Below are 12,353 nucleotides of genomic sequence, written 5' to 3' on the forward strand. Positions count from 1 at the left end.
GTCAAACGCTTAAGTTTAACATTCATTTCTGTGTGTTTGTTTCTTCAGGGAGCTGTAGTGCTACTAAATCTAAAGCTTCACTCAAACACAAGAAGACAAGAACAGTTTTAATGTTGCAGTAAAAACAAAAATCCATCACTCTTTAAACTTGAATTCATACATTTAAAATACTCTCACATTAGTTCAACTGGAGTTGTCTTTTTTTGTAACCTTTAAACGTTTTTCTTTACATTTGAAGCTCTTTCTGTTTGAAAGTCTGAACTTTTCTCTCATGTTTTGCAGCTGCCTCTTACAGAACAGGTTGAATTTCATATTTTAGACCGATTATTTCTGGCCTAACGGCTGCTCAGACTTGGAAAATCCCCATTTGAACTTAGATCTTCTAGACCTGAGAGTTTGTCTGCTGAGTCCAGTCACAGTGAGGACACACTGGACTTGTAGTTTAAAGACCAACACTGCATTCACTCTCCTCCTTTGCAGCGACGAAGCTCTGATTGGTTACTGTCAGATCTTTAGGTTGTTGGCTTTGATTTGAAGTCCTGAGTTAAAAGATCTGCAGGAACCTTTCCTGCTCCTGTTTCTGTTTATAGTTCAGTTTAACTGCTTTACCAGTGGATTCAATGTTTATGGATTATGAAGAACACAGACTGATGTGGTTTGTTGAAATATTATCCTAAATTGATTTGTTTTATTTTTAAAGAAATGACAGCAGATGTTGATACTGTTATTGTTCCTCTGAGTTTTTGTTCTTTAAAAAGTTGACTTTTTCTCTGATGCTTCGCTCCTTTTGCACTTTTATTGTCTCCTTTTCTAAATGTGGTTAAGACTTTAGACCTGTTCTGATGTCGACTCTCTGCTTCAAACCACTTCTCATAAACGTTTTACGGTCTTTCTCGTTTGAAGGGTCTTTGAAACAGTCGTCCTCACCCTCTCCTCTCAGTCAGTCAGAGCGGTGAAACATCGGTGGACATATGCAAACCTCCTTTTCTTATTTCACCATTCTAGATGTGCACAAAGCATTTAGACCAGCCTGATACTGCTGTCCGTCCAGCGCGTCAGCAATGGTTTTGTCTGAAAACATGCTCAAATCTGTTGTTTTAACAGCAGTTTTACTGTTTACAAGTTTCTTAATAAAAGTCATTGAAAAATAATTTTTTTGATTTTAGTCGGTAACTCTCATTACAATCCGGAAAATGATCTCCTAACGCATGTTCACTGATTTTACATCAATTTATTCATTTTCCAAACCGGCTTTATCCCTGTCCTGGTCACAGAGCTGCTGGAGCCTATCCCAGCTACCGTCAGGTGAAGGCGGGTACACCCCCTTACAGATCACAAGTCATCACAGGGCCAGATTTGACACTTTTACCTAAATTTTTTAGGATAAAACAAAAATGATTTTATTCTTACTTCTAATGGAACTACGAATCAGACAATCATGACACGAACAAATACAGACCATTGAACTGAGACGCTCCGCCAGCTGATGAAGCTTTAAGAAAGCTAAGCTCTCACTTTGGCCATTATTCAAAATTAACTGCTAACTTTCTGAACGCTTCCCTCAAAAAATCTAAAACATTTTACCCCAAATATAGCTTATCTTGCTTGCTACTATCAGAATCAGAAGTACTTTAATGATCCCACACGCGGGAAATTTGTGCGTCATCATAGCAGTAAACAAAAGAGAAAAAAGAATAATATGAAAAACAATAATATAAGAACAAAAATGTAGCAGAAATGTAAACAAATAAGGCAGTATAATTTAAAGACAATTAACAAACAGGTAACAATGTGCAAAAATGTACAAAAGTCATCTGCTACACTGTGAGTTATTGTACAGTGTTATTGTATTGGGTAGGAAGGATTTCTGTTATCTGACAGTTTTGGAGCGGAGCTGTCTGAGCCTCCTAGAGAAGGAGCTCCGCTGTTTGTCCAGAACAGGGTGGAGAGGATGGTCTGGGTTGTCCATGATGGATAAGATCTTGTTCAGTGACCTCCTCTTCATCACTGCTTCAAGTGTTTCCAGTTTGCAGCCAATGACAGAACCCACCTTCCTGATCAGCTTCTTCAGTCTGTTGGCGTCACTGACCGCAATACTGCTTCCCCAGCAGACCACGGAGGGGAACAAGGTGTTGGCCACCACAAACTGGTAGAAGATCTCCAGCATCTTGCTGCACACGTTAAGGGATCTCAGCTTCCTTAGGAAGTGGAGTCTACTGCTGGCCTTTGGGTACACATACTGTTGCTCCTCCAGCTCAGTCTGTTGTCGATAGTCCCTCCCAGGTATTTGTACTCCTCCACATCCCTGCCCAGGATGCAGAGATGCTGCAGGACTGTCCCCTTCCTCCTGAAGTCGATCACCATCTCCCTGGTCTTGTCCATGTTGAGCAGCAGGTGATTCTCTCCAGCCCCCCCCCACAAATCCGTCCACCAGCCTCCTTAATTCTTCCTCCTGTCCACCGCTTGTACACCCCATAATGACTTACTATGACTTGATTTTGGAAAAAAACAAATCAAGACTACTACCTGCACACTATTATGCAAAACCCAAATGAGTTTAGGTTCTAAATAGGAAATTATCATTTCAGTTCATCTGAAGTCAGTGTCTTAATGAGGATACGATCTAAAAAAAAATGTGTGTGAATCCAGGTTTCTACATTTATTAAAGTTTTGTCTTTTAGCAACTTTCTTTTCTTTTAAGAGAACCTGCACCATAAACGGCATTTTTTTCTGGTGTTCTAAGCCATGTAACTAACAACAAATGACGCAGCCAGTAACTCATCCCCTCCCACAGCTGAATAAGGCTTATTTAGGCTTTTTGAAAGTGCTTCCTTCAGTTTCAGGCAGAAGGGGGGGATTTTTCTTTTCTAATTTTAAGTAGGAATGTAGGAGCCTGGATTTCTGCTGATTTTTGATAATCTACTCTTTCAGACATCGTTTGTCTGATACAGCATTCTAAGCCCTGTAGCTCAGACTAAGTAAAGTTCAGTTTTGGGTTTCTGAACTCTTGTTGGTTAATCAGTCAGTGTAACGCGCTGAAAGACTTTGGTCAACCATCTGCTCTGCCACTTACTTAGAAAGACCTTTGAAAACATTTAAATTTACAAAGACAGACGTTAGGTGACATTTTTGTTGAGTCTCTCTTGATCAAGGTTGAAGATAAAAATGTTTGTAAAAAGATGATATTTGATAGCTTATCAGGTGTTGAGGGACAGCTTTCTTCTGGTGTCAAGACAGGAAACCGGTTCTAGTTGTCTTGGTTGTGTCATGACATTTAGATTTGATATCTTTGTACCTGCCTTTACGTTTCTGTTTTGCTTCTTTACTCTCTGCGTCGTTTGTATTTTCTGTATCTTTTTCAAAAGTCTTTTACAGTTTTTTTTTGTTTTGTTGTTATTCTTTATTTGGATTCATCTGCAGCAGGTTGGTGTGTTACATTAGACTGGGGCTGGACCCAGAAGCAGGACAGAAACTGAAGTGAGGTGAAAACATGGTCTTCATTGAGTCCCAGTTGTGGTGGAGGGTTCTGGTTTGCAATAAACGTGGCTGGGGTGGGTGATGAAACGGATGAGCTGCTGGTCTGGTGGAAGCTCCGAGGACTGAAGACCTTGATTGGTTTCCCATGGAAGGACAAGAGGTCGACAGTGGTGGAGATGAAGGTTGTAGTAATTCCTGGAGGAGCAAACCCCAGAGTGGGTCAGCGTGCAGATGAAAGTGTGGTACTTGGCATAAAGCTTGGCTTGAGAGCTTAGCATGGGTCAGTTTACTCTACCACAGGACGCAGACGGACTGACATCGGCTGGAGGGTGAGGTAGTCCAGATAAAGGCTGCAGGCTGATGAGCTGATAGGGAGCAGGTGAGCAGATCGTCAGCAGGTATGTGTGGGAGGTGACCAGGATCCAACATGGTGACAAATTATCTAAAAATCAACATTTGGGTTAGATTAGATGTAATGGCAGCCCAGTGATTCAGCCGATGTTCAGAGAAATCTTGAAACCAGAAACATTTGATCTGTGAGCAGACTAATGTCTGACTCAGGATATTTTTCAAGAAAACAACCCAATTTCCATGATAGACTCAACTATCCAAGTGTTTTAGTGAAAAAAAAACAACCCAGACCTCATTTTATTCTGTTTTATGAACTCTGTTTACTCTTTAGAGCCACTTGTAAAAAAATGTGAAAGAAGATGTGAGGTTCTTGTTTAGCTGCCCCTGCCTGATGCCCCCACAGAAGCAGGACTCTCACCACTGAGGGAGGCTTTAAAAAACACGAGTCTGACATCCACTCGACAGTGGTCACTTAAGATTTAGACAAAACACTGATTCTCCAAATACTTTAGAGCAAAAATGTTAATGCAAAACTCTTCATCATTTACTGTACCAGCTCAGTGGTAGAGTGTATGCGCTGAATATGGAAGGTTGTGTGTTCAAATCCACAGTTAGGTCACAGCTCGGACCCCAAACGAGTCACGAAGGCTTCTTCCTTCCTTCTTTTTTTCCTTTAACTTCTCCTGTCCAGCAGCTGAGCAAACAGACCAGAGCTGGAGGCCTCTTGTGTTGGTCAGAATTTGTTGTTGTTACAATAGCGGGTTATGAATCTTTGACACACGTGGTGCATATTTGTATAAATTCCTTCTGTATTGGAGGCTTCACTTTTTTTATGATAATCATGTTTGTATAGATTGGACTGGACAGAAATGAAGAAGAGAGAAGGAGAGTGTGGGATGTTAGAGATGGGGGATAAGGGTACAAGAGAAAGGGGAGAAAAGGGGTGATAAAGAAGTTGGGGGATGATTAAAGAAGTGGGGGAGGGGGTAGAAACACAAAGCAACAAGTTGCTGGAGATTAATCACTGTTTTTGTCAGGTGTAGATGTCAGTCAGAAGGGGGCGGGGCCTGTTCACAGACACACTCAAATGTTTAAGCAGATCAAGAGACTTTTGGCTTGGTTGAAAACTAGGAGGAAATCCACTGTCCTATTTCCTGCTTGACTCATGCTTGTCAGACTGGGCTGTTTTGTTTTTTTAAACACAGAAAAACTAAGTAGAAGAATGCTGCATCTGAACCATTGTGGACACACAAGCCCAGATTCCAGATCCAGATCCAGATCTGAATCATCCTAAATGCTCATCAGGATCTTCTGCAGATGCTGTTTTGGTGTCGTCTCTGACCTGTGCCCCTGTTGTGTTGCAGGTCCTGCATCTTCTACAGAGCGTGTGTGGACATTCCCAGAGGAACGGAGCTGCTGGTTTGGTACAATGACTCCTACACCTCCTTCTTTGGTATCCCGCTGCAGTGCATCGCTCAGGACGAAAACTGTGAGCAAACATGGCTGTTTGCATGCTTCTCTGTTCGTTTTCGCCATGATAATCCCAATTTAGTTTTTTAAGGCGACCTCTTTTATTTTGAAAGTCATTGGATGTTTATAAGACCAGAAAACATGAGATAAAAATGTCACTGTGCTCAGCTTCTTTCTAACCTCTGGTCTTTCAGCTGTTTCCATCCAGACTTGACTCAATTTCATTTTTTGTTTTATTTTACTGTAATTTGAGATAGAATTGGGCAGAAAATGATAATCCAAACGTCTTTGTGTAGGTTTACTCTGACACTTTGCAGCTGGAATGCTCTCCGGCTGATTTTGTTTTTGAAAGTGCAGCAGTGCAGGAAGGCAGATGAGCCCAGCTTGTCTGTGCTTGTTTTGCAGTGATGTTGCTGTTACAGTTAAAGATCTTCCAACTTTTTTGTTTTTAGTTCTCCATAGGCCTGCACAATAAACCACAAATGTATTGTTATCGCGATATCAATCTGTGAAATATGCATATCGCAAGAGTCGAGGAAAATTGCAATAAATGGTTTCCATAAATGTGCTAAAACAGTCATATGGCAGCTTGAAGTATTTAAAGAATCAAATAGATCCATTTATGCATTTGACCAATCGGATGGAGCTCTTTTATATATTTATTTATTTTGGAGCCCTTCTAGACTAGAGTCATTCAGAGCATAATTTGAGTTGTTTTGACTCTAATTTAAATGAAACAGTTACAGTGAAACGGAAATGATGCATTTAGATGTTTTGCTATTTGTTCATGTATCACAAGTTATATCATCATCGCAATATTGATCACTAATATTGCGTATCGCGATTTTTTCTCATATCATGCAGCCCTAGTTCTCCACAAAAACATGATCAATAGTCTACAACACAAAGACCTCCTTCTATGTTGGTCTTTGGTTTTTGTTTGTCAGCAGCATTGACGTCTGTCATTTCAGGCACTGCTCCAGCAGGAGCAGTGCCGGAGCTAGGGCATAATGTGAGGGGGGGCAGAAGGGTGGCAAATGAGAACAGCAGAGATGAAGGCCATTAGAAATGAAAGGATCAAAAACACGTGTTTCTTATTTATTATGGTTCTTGTAGCTGAGGTGCTATTACTAATGGCAGAAGAAGCTTGGATTGAGGTTTTTCTTGACTGGTGAACTGATGTCCTTTACTGTAGAGAGCAAGGTTTCTTCATTTCCTTCACCTTTTTATTGAAATTCCAAACCTGCAGAAAGAGGAGCAGGAACCAGCTGTGAGCTCAGCACGTTGGCTTTGGTTATTTGTCGTCAAATAATGATAAGCTATAAATGTTGTCCAAATCACAATAAGAAGAAAAACTAAACGTTTGTGTTTACATGAAATGAACATGTTTTGAATAAAAAGTTCATTCAGTTTAGTCCAGGACTGTTTTATTAGATTGTTTTTTGCCAAACAACAATATCTGATTTTCCACTCATGTCACTGATTAGTTTTTTGAGTTTGATGTTATGTCCGTGACCACTGTGTGTTCTTTCATTGACAGAGTGGAACAAATGATTTTATCCACGTCTGTAAACCAGATTATACTGTCTAAAAGTAGTGATAGGAATAACTATTGCTTAAATGGACAATACTTCAAGTGTTTGCTTTTGGTATTTTCGGCGGCTGTGGTGCAGAGGTTGAGCGATGGGAAGATCGCTGGTTTGGTTCCGGCCCTGCATGCCCATGTGTCCAAGTGTCCTTGGACAGAACCCCACATTGCTCCTGGTGGCTACGGATTTGTGCCGGCAGAGCTGCCATCAGTGTGTGAATGTGTGTTCATGGGTAAATGGGACTGTGACTGTAAGGTGCGTTCAGCCTTCTAAGAAGGTAGTAAAGTCTGATATAAGTATAAACCATTTACCAAACTGGCTGCATTTTCACTGACTATAAATTTGCGATAATAAATTCACCCACAATACAAAAAAAAACTTGCATTTATCAAAAAAGGTTTTCGTGCTTGGAGGAGGTGAGTTTTGAGGCGCATCGAAATGGACATATGTCTTAAAACTCCAGTGCAAACTTTTTTCAAAATAAATGAGTCACACGACCAACGACGTTGGGCGCTACACGTCGGGCGCCACCAGAGGTCCCACAGCATCACACAGATCATCAAAAGTTGATTGTTGGATCCCAAGCTCCTCTGTAAAATCACCAACCACCATTTACCAAAATGGCTTTAGCCGTAGCCCCTCCCACGTGTAAGGAGCTCGCCGCTCCACGGCCCTAATAAGACACCGATGTCTCCTTTAATAAATGATGATGAGCGCTAGTGCCGTGGCAGAAATGTGAATGGATCTGCTGTCAATCAAAGTATTGTTCACATCCATCAACATGTTTCTGAATGAGTTGAATGGTTTGTGTTTATTTGCATGATTAGGATTCAATGGAAACAGTGTTATTGCTAAATTTAGTTTTTTTCGAAGAATGTCGATAAAGTTTTTTGAATATGTGTCATGGAAACGCAGCTATAGATGTTTATAATCTTTACAGTAAACTGTATGTTGAAAGTTTTTGTGTGAACTGACATCTCTCGTCCTTCACTCATCAGTTCTTTCTCGTCTCTCATCAGTTTCCTCTCTAATGACTTCTTCTTCCTTTTCTCTGCTTTTTCTTTGTGTCTCTTCCAGTTTTCTGCTCATTCCGCCTGTTGAATAAATTCCACTCAAACATATTTTCTGCAGATCTAAGGGGAACTTTGTCTTCCTGTCTTGCAAATTCTCCGTTTATGAAGAAAAGACAATGCACGAAGAGGAGTTTGATCTTGTGAAATGAATTGAATTAGGAGCTGAAATGAGCTCTCGCTGATTGGAAATTAGAGACGTTTGTCCGCAAGCTGGTTTGTTTTAGAGACAGAAGGACTCTGACATGACATGGCTCATCATAGTAGGACTGCAGCAGCCTCTTTGGGTGCACAAACACATGCAGGCACGCACGTGCACGCTGACAGTTTGGAGTGCACTTTAAACACATGGGGAAAGTTTAACAATCATGAGGGCCACCGAGGGATCCACCAGAGGACAGGCATGACTTTGGTGTCATCTTTGAAGTTAGATGGTCCAGATCTCAAGCAATGGTCAAAAAAACAAAAGCCAACAGGGTCGATGTTACACAAACGCACACACACACACACAAACACACACGTGCAGGACAAACAAAATCCAGCAGATTTACTTTTGTTCCACCCTGCAGTAAAAAAGTTTGTTCAAATCCCAATTAAGTCAAATGAGATTAGTTCTTCGGTACCAAATGAAAGCCAGCAGCTCTGCTGCTAATTGAAGACATGTTGCTGCTAACTGCATTTAGGTTTTCTGTTCCGTCTTCATCTGAAAGCACCAAAAAGAAGCAACCGATTCACTTTTCATAGTTTTTTGTGGGATCTGCAAGACAGTTAAAGATTCAAAACAGCTTTTTTAGTTCTCGTTTAAAAACATGTGTACATCTGTACCTTTACTTCAGACAACACATCCGCTTGATTAATTCATGTCAGTTTTACCCTGGACTTTCAGTCAGACTGTAAACTCCTGAACCGGATGTTGGACTTCCACTTCAAATTTCATTGGAATTACGCTAATTGTTTAAAGAGTTATAGTAGTTCAAAGAGCGTGTGTCATTCAAAGTAGCTGGAGTCATCCACAGTTTTAAAAAGCTAAATGCAAATTGAAATTTTTTTAGTACTAGAGACTTTTACAACAACTTCAATTTCTTTATAAATAATATACATTTCCATAAATTACTCTGACCTCCATGTTTAAACACCAAAAAAGATGTTTACTAAGAAAATCTAGAGGTTTTAGTTCATTTTAAAGCATAAATAATTGTGTAAGATTATACTTTCGTCCAAAATATTAAGGCTCTCAATTGCAAAATAAATATTTCTAGATATATATTGAAATATCAAATCCTCAGAGTGCAGCACACATGATACAGATTTTTTTTTTTGGGGGGGGGGGGGTGTAGCGGGAGCCTCTGAGAAATGTCAAAATTTGACCTAACTCCCTAAACTTACGATGCATTTTTATGTGTCTTAAATGAAAAGTCAGAAAAATCAAAGTGTAATCAGACGGTTCCTGATAGATCAGAACCAGCTGTTTATGATAAAATGCAGACAAGAGAGCGAGATGTCAGAATCAGAATCAGAACATCAGTGTTTGTGCTGCCGGAAGCCCTCAGGCTGACTCAGAGCTCTGTCAGGTCAAAACGTTTACTGTCTCAAACATTTCCCCTGAACAGTCAATTTACCAGTTTCCCCATCAGTCACTCATTTGGTTAACTTGTCAGTTTTTACACATTCAGCTTTAATAGTTTTATTTATGATTGTGGGACAGAAGATTAAAGTAATAATAGATTAAAAAGCATAAATCCAGTCAATCTAAACCTGTTTAGATAAATGTTTGTAATCTGTTAGAGCAGCAAAAAGAAATCGGACGTATCTATTCAAGAACAACTGAATCATTTTCTTTTTTTTTCTCATCATACGGCATAAAAAGTGTTGTTTTTGCAGATAATAAACAACAATATATAGTAATTGACAGTAAATCCTGGAATAAATTCAGGGGTAATATCTGATGATCATCTTAACTTTAAAGAAAAACATCTGCTCTTCTTTCCTGCACACAGATTTGCCCTGTAGAACCTCAGGAGGTTCAGACTTTACCTTTTAGTTAAATAATCCAACTCCTTGTGTAAACATCTAATAATTCTCAGCTCGACAACACTCCTCTGACAGACCTACCACGCTGCAGATTTCATGATTTAGAGCAGGGTGCCCTCTACTATTAAGGTAAGCTCTGCAAGACCTATTTACTGGACTATGGCCTTGAGTTATGCACCAAAGTCACTTCGTTCAGCTTCAAAGTTGAGAACTTCTAATATATCTTCAGTCAAAAATACTAAGTTTATGTACTAATAACTCCAAAAACCACTGCTACCTGAGTGGGCTCAGATTCCTGGGGCGGGAACCGAGGGCCCGGCAGCAGGCGCCGTGGCAGGACGACTGTGTCGCCGTCTCACTTCCAATCGAGGACGTACGCAGGCCTCAATCAAGTGACGTATTCACAGTGAGGGGGATGATTCGCCAACAGATTTGGCTTTAGTATTGGTTTTAGTATTACCATCATACGCACTTGTGGTCATGTGATAAGCACACTTGGTTGATAATGCCACAACCAACATGTATTCTGTACCAGAAGCTGCCTTTCCATTGAAAATAAAATTTCCAATTTGTTTTTGGGATAATAGAATTTCCTAATGATTATTTTGTAGGGAAAAAAACTAGCCTTTTATCGAAAAAAAGTTTTTGCGCTTGAAGGAGGTGTGTTTTTTTTGTGGTAGACATATTTACTGTTACAACAAGGGGGTATGAATTTCTGACACACAAGGTGTATTTTCTGTAGAAACTCCCTTTGTAATTTAGGCTAGAACATGTTTAGCTTTACAGTGACATGTTTGGGTTTTATTGGTCCTCAAAATAAGCTGTGCAGAAATTTGCTGCACTGAAATTGTTCTGGTCACAAAGAGTTTTTAATTCAGTAAAAGTAGATGTAGAGTCAGACGTGGACGTGAACAGGCCGATGTGGACGCACTGATGGAGGCTCCTTGGCCTAAAACACAGCAAGCGTTAAAACTTGAGACGAGTCGGCTCAGTTTCACGTCACAGAGCCCAGAAGAGATCACCCCTCCCTAAAAGAAAGAAATTACAAACTCTGCAATGTTGCAGACTGCATCTGCATAATCTTTCCATTTCCGTGATGCATTTCAAACACAGCCAAACCCTATTGACCTGCAATTTCTGTGTTTGCAATGTTTGAAGGAAAAGGAATTGAGTGTGGGCGAGCCGCGCAGAACGGCCCGTCGATAGCGCCGTCGGGAAACTTACAGATGGTGTAATTATCTCCTCATCAGGTTATTAGAGGATCAATGAGGCCTGGTGGCCTGATGGCAGAGGTGAGCTGAAGAGTGATGAGAAGTGATTATGAGCACTTGAGTCCAGAGACAAAGTGTTGGAGAAGGGCTGTCTGCAAGTTGTCTGAAAGTTTTTTGTCTTCTCGGATGAAATTTGACCTATCTGGTCTCATCAGTGGTCGTAGGAAACTAACAAAAGTTTTTTCCTTTTCCTAAATAAATGTACAAAAATATTCAGTCTGCCTGATAAAGTTAAGAAGAGTTTATCTGTAGGTCTGCTTTAGCGTAGTGTCTCATCAGTTCTAGCCACGATGTCCAACATGTAAACCGTATGATAAAAATGTCTTCATTGGTCTACATCACATGTGTCAAACTCAAGGCCCGCGGGCCAAATGTGGGCCGCCATGTCATTTTATGTGGCCCGCGAGAGCATAAAAGTTTTTAATTTCTTAAAATCAAAAATAAAAATTGGTGTGTATTTATTCATATCAAGGGGGAATTGGACTTGAAATATCGGATTTGGCAACTATACATTAGGACTTAAAGACTGTCCATAGAACCTAACCTGACAGAATCAAATGTAAAAGGATTTATGCTAAAGTAACAATCAAACATATCTTTCTATGCAACTGTAATTGTCACTTTAAAAAGTTATAATAAATAAATAAATGAGTTATGTAACATTAAGGAGCAGTTTTGTTTATTTTTCATTACATTTAGTTACATGTATAAGTTATATCTGGACCTTTGAAGACAACCACTATGCTGATGTGGCCCTCGGTTAAAATGAGTTTGACACCCCTGATCTACATATAAATATATACTGTATTTATATAATCTCTAACAGCCGATAGTTGGTGTGAAAGTGGCTTGTCCAACAAACAGAAAAACCTAAACATATGCAGGACAGAGGATTGAGTGCAATTGCAGGTAGTAGAGAGAGGCTCTGAAGACAATTAGATCATTCTTTTGGAATGGACGATATCATCGTCCATCGTGATGGGTGACTGACATCCCGATGGAGAGACCACCATCGTGATGCCACGCCCCCGCCACGTTGCGCATCGACACCATAAGCCGCGGTTACATGTACAAAATATCTTGATGGGATCAAT

The 12,353-nt window shown here is 40.1% G+C and overlaps 1 protein-coding gene across 3 annotated transcripts in view; it reads left to right on the top strand.

The window, feature by feature from the left end:
* prdm6 (PR domain containing 6) overlaps positions 1-12,353 on the top strand; it is a 102,530-nt gene that overhangs the window by 50,739 nt on the left and 39,438 nt on the right. For all 3 annotated transcript variants that reach the window (XR_013657912.1, XM_023958809.2, XM_078952148.1), the window contains exon 6: positions 5,193-5,317. Coding sequence is in view for 2 of the 3 variants with exons in the window: in XM_023958809.2 (XP_023814577.1) it covers positions 5,193-5,317 (125 nt within the window). In the remaining variant the exon portion in view is untranslated. The remainder of the gene's footprint in view (positions 1-5,192; positions 5,318-12,353) is intronic.

The sequence above is a fragment of the Oryzias latipes genome, chromosome 9 (genome assembly GCF_053564925.1).
Source record: "Oryzias latipes strain Hd-rR chromosome 9, Olatipes_Hd-rR_3.1".
Lineage (NCBI taxonomy): Eukaryota > Metazoa > Chordata > Actinopteri > Beloniformes > Adrianichthyidae > Oryzias > Oryzias latipes.